General features: G+C 36.2%; 1 protein-coding gene across 6 annotated transcripts in view; it reads right to left on the bottom strand.

Annotated features, from left to right (window-relative positions):
- Window positions 1-1129: 1129 nt before the first annotated feature.
- Window positions 1130-24397, bottom strand: part of MARF1 (meiosis regulator and mRNA stability factor 1) — a 25433-nt gene continuing 2165 nt past the window's right edge. For 3 of the 6 annotated variants that reach the window (XM_090151591.1, XM_031606495.2, XM_031606496.2), the window contains exons 3-27: window positions 22602-23264; window positions 21531-21705; window positions 20859-21085; window positions 20002-20119; window positions 19123-19295; window positions 17905-18339; window positions 17128-17288; window positions 16878-17039; window positions 16023-16212; window positions 15384-15562; window positions 14391-14471; window positions 13861-14097; window positions 13028-13147; window positions 12528-12703; window positions 12091-12311; window positions 11239-11381; window positions 9817-9950; window positions 9106-9308; window positions 8415-8642; window positions 7505-7735; window positions 7189-7401; window positions 6478-6538; window positions 6242-6382; window positions 5126-5296; window positions 1130-4642 (exon numbers count right to left, since the gene is read on the bottom strand). In XM_090151591.1, coding sequence (XP_090007717.1) covers window positions 4410-4642; window positions 5126-5296; window positions 6242-6382; window positions 6478-6538; window positions 7189-7401; window positions 7505-7735; window positions 8415-8642; window positions 9106-9308; window positions 9817-9950; window positions 11239-11381; window positions 12091-12311; window positions 12528-12703; window positions 13028-13147; window positions 13861-14097; window positions 14391-14471; window positions 15384-15562; window positions 16023-16212; window positions 16878-17039; window positions 17128-17288; window positions 17905-18339; window positions 19123-19295; window positions 20002-20119; window positions 20859-21085; window positions 21531-21705; window positions 22602-23264 — 5076 coding nt within the window. In that variant the 3' untranslated portion in view covers window positions 1130-4409. The remainder of the gene's footprint in view (window positions 4643-5125; window positions 5297-6241; window positions 6383-6477; window positions 6539-7188; window positions 7402-7504; window positions 7736-8414; window positions 8643-9105; window positions 9309-9816; window positions 9951-11238; window positions 11382-12090; window positions 12312-12527; window positions 12704-13027; window positions 13148-13860; window positions 14098-14390; window positions 14472-15383; window positions 15563-16022; window positions 16213-16877; window positions 17040-17127; window positions 17289-17904; window positions 18340-19122; window positions 19296-20001; window positions 20120-20858; window positions 21086-21530; window positions 21706-22601; window positions 23265-24397) is intronic. The other 3 variants (XM_031606499.2, XM_031606498.2, XM_031606497.2) reach the window with 3 other exon arrangements.

Genomic DNA, 24397 nt, shown 5'->3' with positions numbered 1-24397 from the left:
AGTCCTTGTCTGAGAGTTCTGCCCTCACACTTCAGCTTAAATTTAAAGACCTATTCAGATAAAGGTATCTGTACTTCCAACAATTTTAAGTGCAACCAGCATTATCAGGCTTCTGACTGCTTACAGCTAAACTGATCAAATGAGTAAGGAAAACAAATGTAACATTAGTGGAAATTCACTAAAAGGAAAACATGCTTTCTATTAGATAAGATGAACTAGTAGAACAACTAAGAAGGGTCTTATGAGATTTTTCTTATAGGGAGCATTTCTTACTCTCCACAAAGTGCTCAGAAATAATACCTTCAAGTATCACTGTTTGCTTCCTACATCAAAAAAGCTTGTTATTCAGATTTAAGTTTTATTTTCTTCATCCACATGATTCTAAACACGAACACAGTCCGTACAAGAATGCTACATTCACTGTAGTAGTGCACACCAGAAAGGATTTGGCATTGTACCATGTCCTCTGAATACTAGAACACTGCAGAAGAGTAAGATCTCTAGTTACCTCAGTTGCACACATCTGCACAATGTAGCACACCATATTATATATACACACCAGTAAAACATTGACTACATCAGCACCTTTCAGTGGGCACACAGCCTGAACTGGTAGCCAGGCCAAGTGTTGAAGTCACTCAAAGCCAGAGCTGAACTGTAATTTTCAAAGGCACAAAAGGAATAAAGTACTCCAATTGCAAAAGTTTAGTTGCAAAGACACAAGGCTTTTCAAGTGCAAGACAGAACAAACTAAGTGGCAAGATTAAGAAGCCAACAGGGTTACTTCCCAGACTGATAAGCAGGCTTCACTGATGCACAGTCTTCGGTCATTCACATTTCTGTAAGTGGGTATCAGAGCTAAGAAAGGCTGGATAGCCCCAGTTCAATCCACACCACCCAGAACCAAATCCCTGGAACTGTCTAGAATACAGAAAGCACTGTCATTTATCTGTGGCCAAATTATTCCATACTGTACCTGAAACAGCAGCTAAGCCTGATGCCCCCAACTCTGACCTTATGCCTGTATCTGTTGTTATGATTTCTAGAAATTAAGATAAATGAATTAAACCACAGCTCACCATGCAATTGCACTATTACAAGGCAAAAAAAGCAAATCATTCTGAAATAGTTAATTTAATCATAACTTTAATTGATTTAAACAGATAACAAGAATGAAGATGAGAACATTCACAGCAAGAAAAACAAAAATCAAACTCACCTTTTGCAGTTAAACATGTAATGCGGCATGAGGCATTTTATTCACATAAAAACATTCACAACTATCAAAAAAGTGAAGTTAGAGCGTGACAGTACAATTTGTCTGTCCTGTTTCTTATGCTTTAGATAAGCTTCTTACCAGTTTTCCACCCCTCCTTTTGGAGAAAGGTGTTTATTACACTAATTATGTTGTGTTAAATACCTAAGCACTTACTTTAAAACTGTTGACTGAACAAGTATCCTATGAGGTCAAACAACCATTCACCTGTGGCAGGCCTAACATTTACTCTAGCAGAAGTTCCTTTTGACAATTCCATTAATGAATGTACTTAGATCACAAAAAAAAACTTCAGAGCAAGCTCATGCAGCTCTTTACTTTTGTCCATAAAAGTGAGATGTAATAATCCAATTTAGTTGTATGTTTTAACTACTTGTTAAGATTATGAAGTGAAGTTAAAAGCTGTCTAGTGAAGCAGTAAAGCAACTTCTGTGCCAAACTTGTAGCTCCTGGTTAACTACCGTCCTCAGCAAGCTAGAAGACAAGGCTTCCCAAAAAGGTTGGATAACTTTATTGCACGGCAGGACTCTGTATGACATTAATCACATCTTAACATTTCAAAGTAAGATTAAAACTCAAGAGAATGTCTATTTCTATCTGCTCCATTTATACTTTGCTCCTTTTTTTTCCCTTCAGAACTCTTAGTGGAGGTTCCTTCTAAGCAGCAGCCATAATTGATGCTGTATGAGGAACAAGAAGAATGACTAAGTGCATCTAGAAATAGCAGAACTGCAAGTGTTGAAAGACTCCCATTCTCCAGAATAGCAGATTATGGACTCAAGCAATTTCTCTCATTGTCATTAAGCCTCAGTTAGCTCTCTGCCCTGTCTGGATTAAACAGTGAATAAGAGTGAATTAAGGACTTTAGAATAGTTTAATATTTTTTCCCCCTCTATTTCTTCAGAAAAGGACAAGAATTATGCTTGCTTGAAAATTTTATTGACACAACTGTTTGGTCCCAACACACAAAACAGCACTTGAGCCACAAAATAAAGTGTCCAAACAAAGTAGACAGCTAAGAAAAGAGTTTCTTCTCCCTCCCACTCCAAGAAAGAGATAGTGCATAAATTGAGGGCTTCAGTGACAATTTTCTCTTTTTTTTTTTTTAAACAGACATGAATTTGAAGTAGTACATTTAATTGTTAAATTAAAGAACTTCATGGTTGTAATACTTTTAAATCTGTAAGTCACATCATTCATTTAACCCCTTGGATAAAAAAATATATTGCAATTCAAATAGCTATTTTGTTACACTATGAACACAACTTCTCAAAAGTATTATTCTATTACTTTCAAACAGCAATTTCATCAGAATCACATGAACCCAGAAAAGATATGCTGACCTCCATAAATGGTTTAACAACCAGACTCACTTTGACAAATATCATCTTTTTCTCTGAAGCACCAAAGAACTGGTTCTTCAGTATTTTAGATAACTTGGAGCTGCAACTTATGAAAGTATTTTTTCTCCAACATATGTTCATCTGAAACAAAAATCTAAGTGCTCAGCATCAACTTTATCAAACGTAAGGTGAAAGCAGATATTCTTGCATTTAACTCAAACTTACTAAAAGCATTCCAAGAAAGCTTACTTCTAAATTTCACTTTCTATAGCAGGATGTCTGCAGAGATTTACTAAGGACTCAGATACTGTGCCACAATGCTCAGAAAAACTTCCAAGTGTTTCTCTGCATTCACAATGGCTATAAGTTTACTACAGGTAATGAGAGTCTAAATTTAAAAGATTTTATAACAAAATCCAACTAGTAAAATTCTGTCTATAGCCATTATATTCAGTGGCATTTCCTGTTGCTGGCTGAAAAATTAGAGCCCATGTTCATTCCTTGCATATTACAATAGAATCCACCTTAAAAAAAAAACAGTTGGTCAGTGGGATCCCTCAGGTATAGGTTCTTTCAGTACATCAAGCAATTTATTTGCTGCCTGGCAAATACAACCCATTGTAAATGCCATGGTTACCCAGTATGGGTATGAAGTCTCACACACTGCTATCTAGAGTTGAGGTCATCCACTGACTTAATCTCTCTTCTGAAGCCGGCCCTTTGAAAAGCCAACACAAGATACCACAAATTGAAAAAAGCTTCCGACACTAGGAGTAAGTTTCAGAATAAAAACAGACACAGCTAAAAGACAGCACACTGAAGAATAAGCTTCCCATTTACAAAAGATGCTTAAAAATTGAAAATAAGGTTAAGCAGAACAACCTTAGATTTTCCACGTGTAGTTAGAACTTTCCTTACAGGTGAAAATAGCATCAATACCTTCCAGCACAAAACACGTTAACAGGACCTGCTCCACTATCTGTCATTTATGCATTCAATGCATATTTCTGAAATTTCAGAATCATCTTAACTTCATTACTAGACACAGTAAAATGTGTGTCTGTATCTCAAACTCATGACACCAAGACAGTCTTTTCCTTAACCAAATCCATGCCAGACTGGAACTAAACATAAAAGGGAAGCTTAAACATCAGTGTCCTAGGAAGCTCCTCAATGGAACTGAGAAATACAGAAAAATATTTAAAACAAGTTTTTACAAAAAAAGTCCACACAATCTTCTACAGACATCTTTAACCCAGTAGAACTTACAATGCAGCTACCAGTCATCTGAAAAGGCAGAGAACACCTTTATCCCCTGGAGGACAATCAACTCCCTCACTCTTGTCACTGCAGGTCAGCAAGTTAAAACTTCTTAACAGGCTTTTGAAAGACAGATCATGCATTAATACTGTCTGAAACAATACCAGTAAGCAACAGCCTATAGAGTGTAATATGCTACATGTATGATTACGCCACCAACAAGGCTTAAGGAAAATAAAATCTGCTCTGTTTTAGTTCAATTCATGTTTTGCTCTTACTGAACACACATTTATGAAAAACTGTAAAATTTAAGAATAATTTAATGAAAGCTGGATTTTTTTTTCAAAATAATAGAAAAAATTCTGCTCTGCTAATAGCTGCGTTCAGTGTACAAGGAACAAAATCTTCACAGAACACACTTAAATACAAACTGATTCTTTTAGGCCTTTTGTTAAAATACATAAGGGCTAGCAAATAGCTTGACTTTGTGCAGAGTCCATAGGTATTTGTTTCCACACTCAAAGAAAGAGTTAAAGCTTTGTTACAGGTGCAAGTGAGAAATTTGCTGCCAATTTCACCTTGTTTTTGTGTTGCTTTTTGGCTGGGCTGTCCATTGCTTCCTTGTTTAGTTGTGTTTCAGAGGAGTGACAGGGAGGCACTGAAGTATTCTCTGCAGTGCTAGATGCCATGGAACCAGAGGTCAATTTCTCTTGAGCTGTGGTAACAATTCTTTGTTTTTCTTCTTCTGTTAAAATCATCATCTCTAAAATAAGCAAAGCAATTCAACTTATTAACGCACTGCTACCTAATTATCTACTACCAGAGAAATGTTTAAAAGAACTTGTTGGCCTGACTCCAAACAAAGAAGTTAGTTACGTTCATCTCCACAACTGGTGTGACATTTGCTTTATGCTCTACTGTCTGTATTGCATACTATGTCAGAGGTTTAATTTAATTTTCAAATTAAGCCTGTCAGTGCTCAAAAAGCCCTATAGATTTAGTGGGTACAAAGGCTGCTACAGGTTAGCAAAATGCAGTTGCAGTGGTGAGGGGTATAAGGTGCCTACAAAAGTCACCCTAGAGGCCACCACTAAAGGCCGCTTACTGTCAATGATCAAAAGCATCTGACAGAAGGCATCAGCACCTCTGATACATTCTATTGGAGGATATATAGATTTATGTTGTTTCCTAGGCTATACGAACCATCACAATAAGAAGTAATACAAGAAGGCAAGCAAGCTCCTACCAGAGAGAGGTACAGGACGTTCTTCAAACTGAATTAGGTCAGCAGACTCAAGAACCACTGGATCAGGTCTCAGCTGGGGAGATGGTAAGCAGGAAGGAACTGGCTCACACAAGAGGTCAACAGGAGATGTATTTGTGAGGCAAAGAAGTTCTTGCTCAGTTTGATTAGGAGCTACAAAAATAAGGAAACATCTTTAAGGTATCTGTAAGCTGTGAAGGTATTGTTATTTCAGTAATGGTAAATGCAAATTCCTCAAACATGATAATTTAGGAGTTATGTCACATGCTAACTTCCCTTTGTTAGGATGAAAAGTATCTAAACCAAACTAATTACAATACAACAAAACTATATTACATGTAGCACTTGCCTGAGTAGGTATACCCCTGAGCAAAGTCTGATATTTTCCAAACTTGAGGAACAAACATGCTGAGGAACAGAGAAGGGCCACTTACCAGTCAACTCCCCTGCAGAGCTACTGATATTTTATCAGCTATTTACATACCAGTGTTTAAATGTGGAAAATTAAGTCTAAGGTTTCAAAATAAAGTAACTTGCTCTTACTAAAACGCACAAACCTAGACTTCAACACCTCAAGAACCACCTCAAGTTCTCCAAACTAGAGGTAATAAAAAGAACTGGAGACCACTGCAAGACAAACTATGAGCTCAGTATATTCTAGTCCTTTTATTAGGAGTCAAACCAACACCAACAGGACTGCCATCAGAACTGGCAAATACATACATGAAAAAACAAACCAGAAAGATCATTAAATTCTCACCAGAGGTAGGAGATAAAAACAGTCCTAGCAGAAACCACTACTGACCAGCTTCTCATTAGCTTTATCCTATACAGACTGTTGAAACTTCCACTCAAATCCACAGGAAACAATACTGCAGTGGCAATATACATGCTGATAGCTAAGAACAACAGATGCCCATGTCAAAAGGACACACACCTAACTATACAGCCTGGAATAAGATCAACAGCTTTCAAACCATGAAACATTTCTGGCAAATATTTTACCTACTAACTCACAGCTTTCCCCATGCTGCTTTTCTCACTCTGCTTATTTCCCTAAAGATAAGCAATTTCTTATACAAATCAATTTTGCATTACCATTGCTAGGTGTTCCTAGACTTAATTCCATTGATGAAGTTGATCCTGGGGTCTCCATAATATGTCCATTATGGTCATCAAGTTGATTTCCATGATCATCCACATGATCAGCAGGGGGAAAACTAGGTGAGCTAAAACGAGCTACAAAAAGGCAAGTTCATTTGGTTCATTTACTGAAGTCACCTTTTAAAGAAAAAAGGAAACTAAGATACTGGCTCAAAATTGAAATGACTTACTTTTCATATCGTTTTTCAGTACCACAATTCTCTTATGGCCATGTCCTTTAATCCAGACCACCTACAGAAAAAAAAGTAGAATATTAGCACATCTTAGCCTCAAAGCCCAGAACAGTTCACTCACTGCCTTAATCCATTCTTGCAATGAAACTTCTAAGAAACTAAATGTTGCTAATTTTTTACATAAGTAAAAGCTTCGTCAAAATAATTCTTGCCAGAGATTGAAGGCAAATCACAGAACTAGAAGGAATTTCCACTGTTACTTTCCTTAAAGATTAGTTTACTAAAGAAAAAACATGAACTGAGTCACAAAATTAACCTAGAATACTTAAATGCAAGGACAACACATACCACAGCAAAATTCCATTATGATTCTTGTGACAAACTACCATTGCTTTTCACTCCTGAAAGCAATAACCTACCTTAAGCAAAACTAAACCTCAGTACTGTACAACTCCTCATTAAAACAAAAATTCTGATTTGTTAAAGATACCAAGAATGTTTGTGATAATTTTTAAGCAGAATTTGATGAAAACAACTTTAAGCTATTAGATAAAGATTTGAGAAGCTACTAAAGATACTACTAGTAAAAGCCCACTTGGAGAATATTATACCAATAATTCTCACCAAATACCAGAATCATCAGCTGTTTTAACTATTTTTAGTTCATGCAGAAACCTCAATATAACCATACAAAACAATTCTTCACACCTGTGGAATTGCTCCCAGCAGCTCTTCTAAGCTATTGCATCCATATGCTTTGGGCTGCAGCACCTCTCCTGTGTACTTGCTATATGCAACTGGGAACTCATGAAGAAAAATCTGTTGATAATGGTAAGTGTGAAGTAAGGACCTGACATTCTTTGCAAACACATATAGATTTGTAAGTTTTACACAATCTTCTTCTGCACCATTGGTAAAAACCTATCAGAAGAAGAAAAAAAGAATGAGCGCAAGTTTATGTATCCTCTAGTTATAACACCTTTTGTTAAAGTACAACATGCTGAAGGCAGTAGAGCTTTAATACCTCAACCAAGTAAGGAAGACTCTTCAGGAGCTCAGTCAAGGTCATGAATCCATATTCACATGGATTAAGAGAAGTACTATGGATTGTTTCATAGTGCTGTTTAAGTTGTTCAACAGAAAGAAAGGATGCTCCATCCCAAGACATCAACAAGACAAGTAACTGGGCAGTGAGAGTCCGCAAAGATTTTCTATTTATCAGCTGAATTTGCTTGCCAGACTCTGTGTCAACCACCTACGAAAATGAATTTGAGTTAGGGACAGGAAAGATCCTTAAGTTAACAACATCACATGATACATACAAATATCTGATACTACTCCAATTAAACCTGATAAACCTAATACCACACAGAGTTTACTTTAAATACAAAATTTTAGTACTAGTCTTTGTCCACACAGACAATTCCATTTTTTGTTCCACACCAGCTTAATCTGACTAAGCTCCAGCCTGATCACCATCTGCTGAAATAACAGCACAGAAGCAACTAAGAAAATGCATCTGTATCTACATAGCTGTAACCTTCTTTTCTACCAACATACAAGACCTACGCATCTTCAGAGTCAAAGCCTCAAACCAGTATAAAAAAGTCAAATAGAAAACATCAAGAGGCTGAGACCTGCTATCATGGTGAAAAATAACTACTTCTTCCTACCTGCCTTGAATTGTATGAAAGAATTTCTATTCTTTAAAATACTCAAACAAGTAAAAAAATTTAAGTATGAATGAATTTTCACCAAGAAAGTCAGCGAGAACAAAGGATTTTTGAAGATACAGTTTAAATCTGTTTAGAATTGTCCCTCAATTTAATGAAATAATTTGTGAAGTACATAATTAAGCACACATTTAGAGATGGAAATACTGTATATATACTAAATACTCTTTTAAAAGATAAACTACAAAGACAGAGCATTACCTTTACAACATGACAAAGTTTCTGCATTAAAGCTGGAACTGAGCTAACATCATAGTCGTGAAGACGCAGCGTATATCCAAACGTTTTGCTGTACTCTGACAGTAAATCAGTCATCATTAGGCAGTTGTCCTTTTGAGATCGCAGCAGTTTAACAAACTGGGCAGCTAGTGCTTTAACTTGTTCCACTTCTGTGAGTGTGAGAATTTTCTCTTCCCCACATTCCAATACCTACAAACCAAAGTTTTGTTAAAAGTGAGTTACTTTGTTTGACTGAAAAACTTACCTGCAACTAAAATTCAGTGATTGCAGATGGTCATTAGCTATGTAGTAGGGCACAGTTAACTTGTAAGATAACCACCAGTAAGCAGAAGCAGCATAGCTTCTGAAGTAACAAAGCAGACAAAGGCTGACTTTAAGCAAAATTTCATTCAAATTATGTTAATTTAGCCCTGATGCACTGAATTGTGCAAACGTAATGCAATTCGCATAATTTGAATTTCTTAAACTAACCCCACCACACTAAAACCTTGGGGCAGTTCTTACTAACATGGCTATACCAGTTTTAAAAACAGCTTGCTAGCATTAGAAACACACAGTTTAACTTAAACTAAAGTAAATTCCTGCTGTAACAAACAACTGCATAGATCTCGTCAGCTAAATGTTTAATACAGTTCAGGACTTTAGAACTTACTTGCAAGACCTCTGGTATGGCTTCAAAGAGTTCAAGTAGTTTTGTAAAACCATAGTAAGCCAGTTTGCACTGACGACCGAAATGGTGATGGTAAGAAGGAATAAATTTACTGAAGGGCATTCGAAAATGGGGCTGATGGCGCAGTAAGTCTACCACCTCCTTGGAAAATTGTTTGGTTCTTTCAATTTCCTCCTGCGTGCGTTCTAAAATCAGAAAAAAATTAAGCTATAGCTACATACCAAACTACTTCAAAATGCAGTAGAAAATAGTAATAAAATGTGATTTTCAGATTTCTCTCATCATACCAGGTCATGTTGTCTTATAATGTTAAAAGACCTGTCCTGAAATTACATATGGGAAGCCCAAAACAAGCAAGTGATCAGTATTTTACAGTTTCTTAACAAGCAAAATATTTCAGAGTTTGTTATTTCTGCATAGCAAATAGTCTTCAATCATGCCACATAAAACATAACTACATGCAGCAGTAGCAGTACTATTTTGCTTTTATTATCTGCTTTCCTACCACTTTCTTTATTGAACAACATTCTCTATTTTTATAACTTCATAGTTTCCTTACTGTTATAGGGATAGTAATAGAAGTAGAAACATCAGCAAAAGCAAATCAGCATCACTATGTTTTACTTAATCCAGTTTTAAAATATTCAAAGAACAATTTCTTCAACAACAGTAAGAAAAGGTACATTGACATACCTCTCTTGGGAATACAAATCACCATTTCATTATCTTGCTGTGACAAACAGATGGTTGTATCTGGAATTTCTGATATTATATCGGCCAGTTCACAGACTCCATATTCAGTAACATCCCAATCCTTAGAGAAACACCTGAAAATTTATAAAATTAGTACAACAAACTTTAATACACTCTGTAGGCCAAAAAATGTGAATGCTTTGAGCTAATATACAGTAGAATGGTATTAGATAAGCCTCAGATCCTAACAAGAAAGGCATAGTCTTCATGTTACCAATAATACTAGCATATGAAAGTATATGTTATCAAGTTATCCACTCTAACCAGAAAAATAAAAGGTTACACCAATGGCTCACATGCCACTAGAAGAGAAGGGTTCCTTAAAGAAACAGGACTCCTTAAACAAATAGTGAAAAAATAGACAAGTATTACTTGACTAAGCAGTTTAAGAATACACAATCATACTATCTATGGTCACATTTTTAACAGTCTGTTTGCATAATTAAAATGCACACTCTTCTTCAACAGGATAAGATCAAGAGAAGGCAGAGACTAATTGTCTTCAAAAACACCTTACTGAGGTTCACAATACTATGCAATATACTAAAAAGAATTTTATTCCCCCTACTTCTCTTCCCCCAGATTGAAAATAACCTACTGGAGACAGAAGCATTTCAAGAAATCACCAGAGCTGACCATGAGGGAGATACACATTTAGTAGACTAAGAAGCAACCAGTAACATTTTTGCCATTAAAAGAAATATAACTGGAAGTGGGCATTTCTAAAAAGGAAGAACTACTACAAAGCATAGAAGCACATTTGCAGAAGTAGACCACACAGAGTACTAAGATGTTACTGTTTTTCACTGCATGCGATGAACTGCTTTCTTATCTTCAGAGAAAGAAAAACTAACACACAAAGCACCTTAAAAAAACAACAACCTGGTTGGGTTTCTTTGTTTTGTGCTGTGTTGTTTGTGTTCTTTTTTAAGCCATACTAGAACAGAATGTAACTCCTGGTAGTAGTACGACAGTATTACTCATGCTTATTTTTGTGCCATCACTAGATCTAATTAAGAATAAATAGTATATTGTCAGTCTACTTATTTCATATTTTTAAGACTAATGCTACATCTTTCCATAACTGTTCATATTATAAAAATATTACAGCCTGCTTACTTAAATTCAACCTCACAGCTTCAAATAGAACTAATGAAATGAAATGACCTATTTCAAGCTTTGAGCACGTTAAATAAATCTAGGGTTAAAGTAAAACAGTACAGCCTAGCAGAGCTTTTAAATTTTAATTAAACTTTGAAATTCCACATTGCAGCAAAGATGGAATATACTAAGATTAAAAACACTGATTCCCAGCTGTAAAGATACGCCTATTTCTTCCTGTTTAATCAAAAGATAACTTACCAGTGATAAGCTTGTAAGAATTCCCTTACAATAACTTGCTTACTGGCCTGGGATTTCAGAAGCTTCAGTAAGTCTTGAGTGAAGCGTTTCACTTGAGCTCTGTGTGTTAGAGTTAACAAGCGCTTGGAACCCATACCAAGGATCTGAAAGAAAGGTTTTCTTGATCATTTATCTTGTAAGAAAAATTTACATAGAATGCTAAAAATAGTTAGAAGCCAATTCTAATATAGGTAGGCTAGAAAAAAAAAAAAGGATAAAAAGCATAAGAAGAATGTTTTCAAAGACAGCCCTGTGCAGCCATATACTTTATAGGTAGAAGAATATGCCACCAAGAATTACTTCCTTATGAGTGCTATTGCATGAGATTAATCAGTTATTTTAAAGCTCTAGTTTGGACACCAACTGGTGTTCAAAACAAAATACGGTCATGTTAGTTTGCTTTTTTATTTAAGGTCACTGTGTTACTTCACACTGAAATCCCTCAAGCAACAAGTTACACAGACTAACTTACTGGCACACAAATGCTTGCTGTGTTCTTATGGTAAACAACACAATTGTAACTTCTTTACCCAAGCACTAGACAGACTAAAGCAACTTCAAACTTTTATCAGAGATTTAGAATAAACTAGTAATTTCCACAGTTGTCCTGGGGGAGGACTGGGAGAATAAAAATGAAATAAAACGTTTTTAAAAAAAAGTAGTTACCCTCCAAGGTTCAATTACCACCTTATTCAAGGTTGACAAGAAACTCCATAGGATTTATTATGTTATAACAACCAGTAACATACTCATTTCATAAAGTTCAACATACAAGTACAGTTCTCTAAACAAAGGAGCAGCACCACAACTCACCTGCAGGACATGAGGCACTGCTTCCAGCAACTCCATTAACTTGGAATATCCGTAGTCAGACACACGGCATTGCTTTGCAAAGTGATGATGGTATGTTGGGATGAATTTACTGACAGGTATGATGCAGGATGGCTGGCTTTTAAGTAGATCTATCACTTCTCTACTGAACTGAATAAGTTGTGGATTACCTACAGGGCTCTTAGAACGTAGAAGCCAAGGATCTATAAAAAAAAAGAAGTTTGTTATTGAGCTTTCCATTAATAGTCCTCCACTTATCCCCGCAGATTTCTGACAAAGACCAAAGAACAAGAAAATAAAGGGAAATTAAGCTAAAATTAAAGTTTAATTAAAAAGAATAGCATAAAATGACTTGTATAATTGTTGAAGTATTTTAGTAAAGAGGTTCGTTAAAAAAGATCATAAATAGAACTGTTTACCTGTGGTAGGAGGTGGTGGTTTGTTATGTATCCACTTAATAACTTTAATGCCATTTTGAGCAGTGGCAATATTCACTCCAGGAACACAGGTAATTAAGTGTTCTAAAGGAACACCACCCTGACCTTCTGGCACCATTTCAAGATCACTGAACTCTGACATATAACAATCAGGAAAGCTTTGGAAAGAGAAGAAAACTTTCATTACACACTAAAACACTACTGTAAAAACAGCCTTCAAGTGTTAATATTCCCGAGAAAGAGGCTTTAATAGTTTAATAGATCACAGAACTCTATAAAACGAGTATTGAAAGACACCTTGAATTTTACTTATTTCTGCACTCAGATCTTAAATTCATGATTTCATAAGGAATTTATTTCCTATAAAGACAAACAGATTTTATTACAGCAGGCAGATTCAGAGCATTACAACAGCCATCAATGAGGTTTTAGATACTATGATTTCAGCCCATACACTAAAAGCCTAATTTAAACTGTTTTACCTTAGTAAAGGCACAGTACCCTCATGGGTCTGTAGAAGACTGTGAACTTGGGGAGCAAATGTCTTCAGAGACAAGACTGCAAAAGGAATTCTGTAAGAATCTGGATCAAACTCGTGCTCGCTGTAATAAGAGATCAATTTAATAGGTTAATTCAGTGCTTTGATTGAACGTATCATACATGTGCACAACTATAGTGATTCTGCATGACAATGCTACAGTACAGTCACAAGCACCTCCAATCTTTTCTTCATTAAGAAGTCAACCATAGCAATTTTTCAGAAGACAAACATTTAGGCCACGTTTATATCAACATTTGACTAAGTGTGTAGCAGCACAGCAACAAATGCCAGCCAGTGGCAAGTGAACACCTAGTAACTGCAACAGTAGCACACCCCAGCTGCTGTTGAATAAAATGAAAGATTTGTTGTGCAGCTTCAGGAAGCCTTCAACCCACTATGAAAAATGATTTACTAAAGATAGCTGGAGGACAAAGGTAGATCAGTTCTTGCTATAATTATATAGTAAACTTCAAGCTAGTAGAAGCATGTGTAACCTTCCCTATTGTAACAATAGAAGGTTAGCATAGCTCACAACTTAAGTAGCATTCATGCTTGGCAGCTGTATTAAGAGTACAACGTTACTCAGAAGGCAGATCCATGAGAACTGCCTAGAAAATTCAGTTACCTGTTTTCTGCTCAACTGAATTACGTAATACAACTACATAGTGACACAGACATGTTATATGAAAGCCTCCTCAAATTTAATACAGCTGCTAATGTAAAATGCTATTCAAATACTTCATAGTATTATATAATATTTTATACACAGCTTACATAACGTCTTTATTCAGGCAATGCTGCTTACAAACAGGCTCGTGATATTCCAACTCTTCAAATATTATAGGACTACAGTTTGCTGATGAACCATCGTGTGACTGTGAAGATCCCAGGGGACTTTGCCGTGCCTGGCTGCTGGGTAAGAGGCACACGAGCCGCCCACCTCCTTGGTCACGGATTGCCACAGTATCAGTTAGTTTGTACAAGTCTGATACAATTAACTTACGCCCAAATCTAAAAGAAAAAAGTTAATACACATGGTAAGTTTGCATTTTATGCTTATAAAACAGGCACACTGTAGAAACAATTCTAGGGAAACTGGTCAGTACAAACCAGTTTTTCTACTTGGGGATGAATAAAGTAAAACACTAGAACTATAACCCCTTAACAAAGGCCAGTATCACAGCCACTGGCCCTTGACAGATATGCTGCAACACCTACCAGCAAAATACCACCTACTGGGTTAGTTTCTATTGTTTACAGTAAATGGTCTGGGATATACCAATTCAAAACAACTGAGAACTTACTTTTTCTCATAGATTTCTGAAAACTTGAACACAGGCAGACAACAAGCAGGTGCATCCTGGAGAATGGAGACAGCTTCTGAGCTGCAAGAAAAGTTTTGCAGTGTTACCCAAAAAATAATTTTCTAATATTAGAAACAGCTACGTAATCTTTGGCCCTGTTTGGGAGATATTTGCAGATATATTTCATGAATTATAAGCATGATAACAGGACAAATTGTATCCCCTTTCACCGCAGCACGATTAAAAGACAACACTCCACATCACTGGAGTGCAAATAACATTTATTTGTAACTCACCTGGTTGGCATCTCTGAAGGACCAGAATCTTTCAAAGGCAGTAGTAAGAGTTTCAGAATCCGTAAAATGTAACATTACAGCCTTAGTATTAATAGTTACTAGCCTAATCTTTACATTAAGAACTTTGAATTGGCATAAACTAAAATGGAAGAAATAAAGTTGTAAGTTATATAATACCAAGAGAACTGAAGAGCCCTCCATACACCACACAGAGTTTTGAGGCAAAAATTGAGTTTTTTCTAATGTTTTCTTTCAATAAGAAAAAAATAAAAACAAAATATTTGTATTTGCACTAGCATTATACTCTAGTAATACCTTCCACATAGAAAACAGATCTGAAAGAGCAAGTGGATTTAAAATATGTATCTTCTTCCTTAAAGAGGTGATTCATACACATCTTATGGTGGAAAGAAATCAGATGTATACTCTTAACTCAGTACTAAAAAGTACACTGAGGCATACAGTACTACAGAAATAGTAATTGAAGTCCAGCATAAGCACCCTACTAAGAAAAGGTGTAGTCTCTTTAAATGTGAGCACTATAAAAATGCTCAACTGAAAACTGTCAGCCTTGTTGTATTTAGCACATACATCAGGTGATTAGACAGATTCTACTTGGTTTTCCTATAGTTCTTCTACTCAGTATTTTAAATCTTAATTACTGACACACAATGGCAATTAAGGGAATGTTCATTACCTAAGGAGAGAGAGTGATTTATTAGCAGCTCCTGTTGCTAATGAGACCTGGATCCTTTTACTGCCAATTTTGTATCTGTGAAGACTGTTGACAGCACTAATTGCTTCTTGCAGATTTTCCATTTGCACTGTAGCCTTCAACTGGTAGTCTGTATGAGGACTGAGCTCAACACATTTTACCTGGAAGCGAACACATTTACACATTTACCCTTAAATATTAACCTAAGCCAAGCTGACAAGTATATCAGTCTTCCTTTTACCAAGAAACAAACTCGATGGAAAAGGAAGAAAGTAAGATAAGCCATGGTCAACATGACAATGCAAACAATAACACATAATGAGCCTTGGACAAGGCAAGACCATGACACTTCTTTAAGAGGTACCATCTTCTGTATGAAAAAAAATGGCAGAATATCATCTACAGATCACACAACTAGCATCACTACAAACAACCTCTACTTGTATTGTTTTCCTTTACTGATATGTTCAGAGCTATTTTTGTTTGAGAACAGGCAAACTTTGTTAAGAAGTACTGTGTACAAGGTTCACTTTGATAGCTTCCTAGTCCTACTCACTTAAAGCAGAACCACAAATAGGAAGTATATAAAAAGAGATTTATTGAAGGTATTTTACCCTTTACCTTTCCATGCCTTGAGAAAGTTTCTTGTAAAGTTTGCTGCAACTCTTTTCTGGACAATCTGTAATCAATATTGCTGATCTGAATATCTGCACCATTTGCAAAAGGATCAGGACAGTCTGTACCACTGGTATGATTTACTACATTAAACGTGAGTGGAGACGATCTATTTGAGAGGTTTGGAGACATACTCCTGGGTAAGATAAAACATATGAAGTAGTTACTGCACAATACTTATATGCATAACAAAACAGATCAAAGAGACACACATCAAGAGCACAAATACAGCGCTTGGAAGGCAATTTCCTACTACATGTATTTATGCATGCAAAACAAGTTTCATACAAACAAAACTAGAACAAAGTATTTCCTATAATGAAGATAAAACAAGTCACTGATATTTCAAAAGGGACCCAATTTAATATATTTGCCTTTGGGTCTTACTTCCATTTTATGAACACACCAAAAAGCAAAACTTGTCCACATTATTTAAAATAATTGACAGAAGATATTTAAGCCTGCAAGAGAACTCTGTGGGCCTGGAGAAATTTGTACTAGGAATGTAGATGTCTCTGAAGTTATGAGATTAGGTGGTTAATACCCATGAAGATTTTTCAGAAGCTTTAGAATTATTTCATGTAAACTTTCACCAAGTTTCTGATAAAAGCTGACCTTGGTTACATCCATCCTGTCAGATAGCACTATAACAACTTTTTGCATTCACATGAATTAGTGTTACTATATTTGTGGGTCTACTATAGGCAATTCCATATGCAGTTATGGAGAAGTAACACAGAGATTGGAAAAGGCCTAGCACACTGGTCACATTGCACCTTCCAAATAAGGAAAATAACTTACCGAGATGACCAGCAGCTCTGAGATAAGAATAAAGGACTGAGTTGTCTTGAGGCTGTCAGCTTACTGAAAGCAGAGGGATAGCTGACTTGAAATACAGCTTCATCTTTATCCTTTTTATCTACAGGGGAATTTGTAGTACTCCTGGAAACAGAAGTCTCTTTCCTATTTACAAATACACAAAAAAGAAAAAATTCATGATGTTGCATAATTCACATTAAAAGGTGTCATTAGTAGTTAATTTTGAACATACTTATAACTATTTTTACAGGATGATTCTCCAATTCCACTTTTTTTCATTGTCAGAGATACAGGAGCTGCTGCATTAGAGTTATTCTGAGAAGGGGTTTCTCGTAGATGTTCCTGCTGGTTTTCAGTATTTCTGATAGTCTTCGATTCAAGACGGCATAGCTCCTATGTAGGACAGGAGGAAGGTCAGCATAGAGACACCATACATTCCTTGCCAGAACCTTTCCTTATAATGGAAAGCTAAATTCCTTCTTTAATTAGATTGTCATTGGAACCTCAACCAAAAGGTATTTGATTTTCTATGACATAAAGCAATAAATGGTCAATAATGAACTGAAGTAATATTTTTTGCTACGCCATGTTATTTGTCCTTGCATCCTTTAAAAGGAAAAGTTGATCAGTGTTATACTCAATACCACTTCATCAACACCGCCCACAGAACTAGATCTACAAGGTCCCTTCAAACTCAAGACAGTCTGATTCATGATTCTACAGCAGAAATCAAAACTGCCATAAGATCCAAAACTCAGTGAATATCAACAGTATTTCTAAATGAAGAAAAATATGATAGCGAGACAGGGGGGGGAAAAAAAAAAAAAAAAAAAAAAAAAATCACTGCATGCTTCCCAAGCAGAGGTATAATGAATATTCACCTCCTGCAGGACTACCTTAGTTTATACATAAACTAGGACTGACAAATTAAAATACAACTCTAATAGAAACAATCCTCAAAACATAACAGAAAGCAAAAGATACTAAATAAGACAGAACAAAACAATACCTGTAAGCTTTTAACATTTGTGGGTTTGATGACTGATCCATGACTCTGCAGTCCTCTCCCAGCAGAACCTTTGGTACCAGAAGACTGATCACCTCCATCTTTGTTGATGATACAAAGCTTTGTACTCCTGTTAACTTTTTTGGGGGACTTCACCTTTTCAGTTCCAACAAAGTTGGAGCTTTTTGTTTCATTAAGTTCTTTGTTTTTGGGAGCAAAAGAGACTACAATCCTGTTGCCAAAAACATCTTCATTCTCCATTCGCTTCCGAGCTCGTTCAGCACTTTCTTGATTTAAAAAGCGGAGAATCGCACTGCTCCCAGAAATACTGAGGACCTTTCCTCCACAGTTGTCTGACAAACGTCTGAGCCTATTACTGACACTTTTACTGTCTCTGTTTGTTGGCAGATTGTAAACATACAATAATGTATGGCATGCCTGTTTCAGGAGAGTAAGATTTTTAATTTATGTCAGAATACTCATGTGCTGTTCCAAAACAGTATATTTTACATTGATTCTGCTGACCTGCTCTACCTTGCAAAAAAGGAAAAAAATTCCACAGCTTTGAATTCATTTAGAAACCTAATACCAAGGTAAGTTCTGAAACTTCCTTCTTCAACATGTTTTAAAGGATAAAACAAACCACAAACCCTAATGGATCAATACCTGATTACTTCTTCAGATAACAGAGCCCAATTGCAACCCAAGAATGCTATGTAGCATACAAATGCAGATAAATACAGTAAAGGAAGCTCCTTCTAAGGAAGAAAAAGTTATGTGCTAAGCAAAGACAACACAGCAAATCCAGACAGCAATACAAGAGGGGGAAAAAAAAAAAAGACTAACTCTAAACCAGTTTCTACTAAGAAAGCATTGCAAGACTGTCTTAATGTACTGCTAAGTTCTTACCCTACTTTCTGCCACTGAAAAAAACCACGTATTACGTAATAAAATATTTAGTGAAAAGCATGGGATCTTGCTGTTGTACTTCAGTAAGATACTTAGTTCTTTTATTATCTCATTCTTTTATTCTTAAAGGTAGAAAGCATACAAATACTCATTAGTAACTAAATTACAGACAGAAGTCAAACATGTCTTCTTGTAGCAGACATGTCTCATCATAAAAATAATGTGTAGTTTAAGCCTCCTTTTCCTCTAGAATACAAAAAGATGGGTTTGACATTAGGAAGTGCCTGTTGAATTAACAATATAAAACCTTACCGGCATTTTCAGTGGTAACCTTGGTGGCAAGTCTGAAATAAACTCTTCAAAACAAACAAGTTCATGAGCATGATGTAAGAGTGCTTCTGAGGCTTGGTTTTTATGTACCAAAATTATCCGAAAACCATGCCGATGTCTCAAGTCACTGAGCTCCAAAGCAAAGTTTACATCCGCTGGGGGGGAAAACAAACAAGAACACGTATTGGAAAAAAGTGCAAATCATGGATTAAGCAAACAAAACCCTAGACTTCACTTGCCAGGTTTTACACATTACTGAAGACTTCCGGTGAAGAAGCACTAACAGCAACAAGACTGCAATAGATGTAATTTAAAACAGCAGTTGCATTTCACCTCAAAGTTGGACTTCCTTATAGTATTATCTTCTAGCAACCTATCAGCAAGGCACTTGACTGCTACTGTAAATTTTTCACAACAAACAGATGTTTAGCCTACTACAGATTACAACTTAAGGGAGGAATCCAAATACACAACAATTATAGTTGAGCTGCTTGCATATTTAGCTGTGTTATCTGCTGCAATACTACAGATAACTCTCCAAAAGCTTTAAGAGGTGCTTACTCTGTTTTTAAAGTAAAACCAATTGTGTCTTCCTTAAGTCCGTACTGAATCTGTCTAACATTAGGCATGTTTATAAATACTATCTAGTGACACTTCACAGATCCCAGTGATAGTTTACCTAAAACATCTCATCTTACTGTGCCTACTCTTCTGATGTTGCCAACAAAATAATTAATTCTAATAAAGCAATTCAGATAAAGCTGGTTCTAAGCACTACTGTTGGAGAGATATTCTGTCACATGCAGAAGTATTACTGAAGAACAGAGTTCTGTGCCAGAGATTAGCACTGCTGACACTTACTTGACACAAGAACCACAGTGGCAGGTGCAGTGTGTGTATCAGCAAACCTCCTAAGACTCTGTCTGAGTTTGTCATCAGCAGCATTCTTTGCTGTAGCATTGATGTGTGCAACCGTCACCTGAGGGAATGCAGAGATACTTTCAAGAAGGGCTTGAAGGTGACTTGTGCTTAAACTTAAAAAATGTTTACAAGCTTTCCCTTGCAGCTTCTCTCTAAGAGGCATCTGATGATTTGCAACATATATAGATGCTAATTTGCTCTGAAGAGCAGTGAGCTCCACTGCTAGTTGCTCAGCAGTGTCTTAGGGATGACTTCTACTATTCTTTGTTAACAACTCATTTCCATGCTTTGCACATGTTAAAAATATATGCTGCTAATATAAAAATATTCCACAAACACTCATTTTTAAATAAATTATTAACAAACATGTAAAATGAATTTATAAGAGTATTTAGCCTCATAGAAGCATATATTTACAAATAACAAGCCAACGTTACATGATAATTCAAACTAATATTAGCCAGTAACGAAGAATTTGCTACCATATCTGCAAGTTTGTGAGTGAGAATTTGTGAAGTAGAAACCTGCACAGAAAAAGTCAGATACCAAGAAAAGGTACTAATGATGAAAAAAAGCAAATTGTTAAAAGGTATCCCAATCAATACCACTCATTTGCAATAGACCTCATTAACCAGCACAATATTCATTAATTGAAGTTAAAACATTTAGGTTTCCTAGTTAATGCCACATTCACGGTTTTGAAAGATAATACTATGAGAATACTATGTAGAAACATTTATTACTGAATTAAAATAAATGTTCTCAAGTAGTACAATAGGGTAATGCTTTCTTCATACCTGGCAGTTGTTCAGCTCCTGAATAACTTCTTTGTTTTCTTTACTAATGTCACACACACAGATGAATTCTGCTTCTCTGTGACCTTTAAAAAACTTCTCACGAATTCTCTGTACAACTGCTACAGCTGAACGGCCAGTGGGTACTGAGCAGTTTTCAATATCCCAGAAGACTCCAATGGGAGGGAGGTTTTCCAGGACTTGGCCTGTTACTGCAACTTCTGGAGACCCTGCACAGGTTTAACACAGGTCATCTTAATTCCCAAATACAAAAAAACACATTATATATAGACTTAAAAAGGTTATAGTGTGTACAAATAAACATTATGCCTTTACTGTATCTGCAAAGGGAACAGACACTAAAGTAAGAAAATCCTTTTTAAAGGATGGGTAAATAACTTGTTTTTACATATAAATAGAAAAGAAATTCAAATTTAAGAATTCTTTTTCTGGTTTTTAACATCTTAAAAATGCAATTGTCAAAACTGCATGCAAACTATGAAGTACATGGGAAGTTAATCAGCTTTTAAAAACAGGTGAATCCAAGTTACAATGCAAAACACACAAGGTATTATCTACAGTTTAGTCTGTAACTGCATAGAAGTTCCCAGAGAACAGTGCAATTTAAGTACTGTTACAGTTGGTTCTCTCTAAGAGTTTCTAACAAATGTTTACCATAGTTCTGTGGTGATTTGCCAAGACTGCTTGCTAGTAGCAAACTCTTCTCATTTCCTGTTCCCTGGGTTCCACAGCCATTACATATTGGGATAGAAACAGGTGCTGTCTGAGTATTTGGTGGAGGAATATTTGGCCAGATTTTAGCAGCATCAACTAGGCTGTTTCTGGTTGGCTGTTGGGACAGTTTCACAAAATTGATATTTAGTAAACAAACACACAACTTAAAGCTAAAAAAACCCAACTCCCCTTCTGCAATGAATGCAAGTTCAACAATATTCTAGTAAGTTATTTAAATAGGATGCTTCCAGCCCTAGAGTCTTTCCTAGCATACTAATGCTCCAGATTTTCAAATGCAAAGAAGGATCCTATTTAACTCTGCATATGAAGACATGTCTTCAAAACGTACTAACGTATTAAGAAACACCTACCATGTGAAATCAGCACAGTTAAGAGTGCAGGGCTCAACTCTCACCTTCTCATCAAAACATACTGACTTCACCACTTAGTTCTATAAATTTAATGGAGAAATATTTTCATTTCATTAAACTGAGTAACGCATCTTGCAAAGACGAGTATTATTTCACTTGAATTTCCTATTAATTCAAGTTCTAAGGATAATCAAGTACTGAAGCATAAGTTACAGGTTTGGAAAGAATGAATTAAGACCAAACCAAATAAGGACACCCATAAAGACTCAGGTATTTCATGTGACTTACAAATGTATCTTTACTAATCAGCACACAAAAGCACTCATTAAGTGTTATTCAGCCTTTTTTGAATCATCACTACAGAAAATCTTATCTGGAGCTGTCAAGGAAAGAACCATCCTTTGAATTCAGTCAAAACCCTGACTACAGATACACTGTATCTCATCTTCTAATTAAGCTGGATGTTGCTTCAGAAAAGAGCTGGCCTGCAAGGGGATTCTACTACATGTGAACCACGCACCACCAACAAGGAAGATGGAAACTGCAACCCACAGAAGCCAGCATTTCGCTCAAGCTTTATTACAACATTAACCACATACCACACTTAATAAACAACAAAAAAAATGTGATGTGTACAAACCTTGTTCAAGCAGTCACTGCAGTAGTGAGAGCCCTTTAAGCAAACTGAAGGTGCCACACTTAGGTGCAAAGGGTTGGCGCACACATGTGATGTTAGCTCCGACTGTGCAATATGCTCGTCCAAGCGGCCTGTAGCCCCACTTGTGAATTCAGAACAAGGAAAATAACCAGAAGATGTGCAGCTCTGAAGGGCTGGGAACTGATGCAGTTTGTGCACATTACCATGACAGGACTGGAAATGAAGTTTTCCACAACAGGGCAGATGTTGATAGGAAGATACACTGTTTTCTATGCACATGCCAGGGAATTCACTGGCAATACCTGCCAAATTGCTTCTAGCTGGAGGGTTCTTCAATGAAGATGCAGAAGGGAAAGCAAATCCTGACCCTACTTGACAAGTAATTGTCCCAGTGCTTTTCGAGTCTAATATTGTGCCAGGGTGAATCACACTACCATCACCAACACCACAATGCATTTGTTGAGTACAAGAGTCAGAGCCATGAGCACAGCAGCTTACTTTCGGGCCAGGAGAAAGCTGTATTTGCTGATGCTGAAGAGGATGAACATCAGGAAGCGGTACTGCTGGAAATAACTTAGAGCCAGCATTATGAGATGAAGCATCCTTCGATTCTACAACACCTTTCTGGTTCTCCATGTAACCTTTCTGGAAAATGAAGACTCAGTTACATTCAGAAACACGTATAAAACAATGTTTTAATATAAATATTGCACATATTTAAACTGTTTGAAGTGTTCAGACAGTGAGATAAAGAGAACATGTAAAACTAGCATGTTTTAATTTACAACTGGCACTGATATTTTACATGGCAGCCTGAAGTATGGAAGTACCAATGAGCTTTAGAAAACAACAAAAATGTGTAAGCCAAACAGAGGGTTCCTGTCAAAAAACAGACTGTGAAAAGCAGAGAACTATTTGGCTAAGTTTGAGAAATACTATGCAGCCACAAAGCAAAAAAGAATCTTTAAGAGTAAACCAAATGGACAAAATGTAAACAAAAAGCCACAGTTTGGAGATACAATAGTGGAAACTTTAATCTTTTGATGATTTTGAATAGGCTTAAAGTAATACATTAAAAAACTAAGAGTTCAAAAATTAGAAATTGCATGAAAAAGAGGGCAGAAGACTAAACTCTCATAATAACTATACATGCTTTTTGCCTACTCTAAGCTATCAAACATACACACAAAGGCTGCAATGAAAACTAAACAAGGTTATGAGAAGGACCAGAAATGAAAGTCAGTACAGCAAACCTGCACACACCTGTTCCAAGGCTTTAGATCAGCACTTTGAAACAAACTTTCAATTTCTGAATTGAACTTTGAGCACTGCATACAACATTGCAATGAGTAATAGGTTACCGAAGTTTGAAACCATTACCTGGCTTATCTTATGTATGGTAGAAGAGCTAAAAAAACACCTAAAAGTATTAACGCATTCAGCTCCAGAATTTACAGGAGTTCCCCTCCTACCACCCTAAGCATGAAGTGACAAACATAATTTGTGTCCACCCATTTCCCCCTTGCCTTTTAACTAAAGACAGATAGAACAAGCATGATTAATTGCTGGAGCTTGCTTGCTTAAACAGGCGTTAAACTATTATTTCTAACCCTTAGTACTCTATATCTTAAAAGTACAGAACTGTTATAGAACAGAAACATTTGAAGAAAGGAAATTAGGAATTATTGGACATTCATTAAGAGCAGCATCCACAAGTAACGAATACGTATCTCTCCAAGTCAGTAAGATATGGAAGCACAGAGTATTTTCCTGCCCCA

This window comes from Phasianus colchicus, chromosome 16 (genome assembly GCF_987193195.1).
Source record: "Phasianus colchicus chromosome 16, bPhaCol1.hap1.1, whole genome shotgun sequence".
Lineage (NCBI taxonomy): Eukaryota > Metazoa > Chordata > Aves > Galliformes > Phasianidae > Phasianus > Phasianus colchicus.
This window is presented reverse-complemented; position numbering and strand designations above follow the sequence as displayed.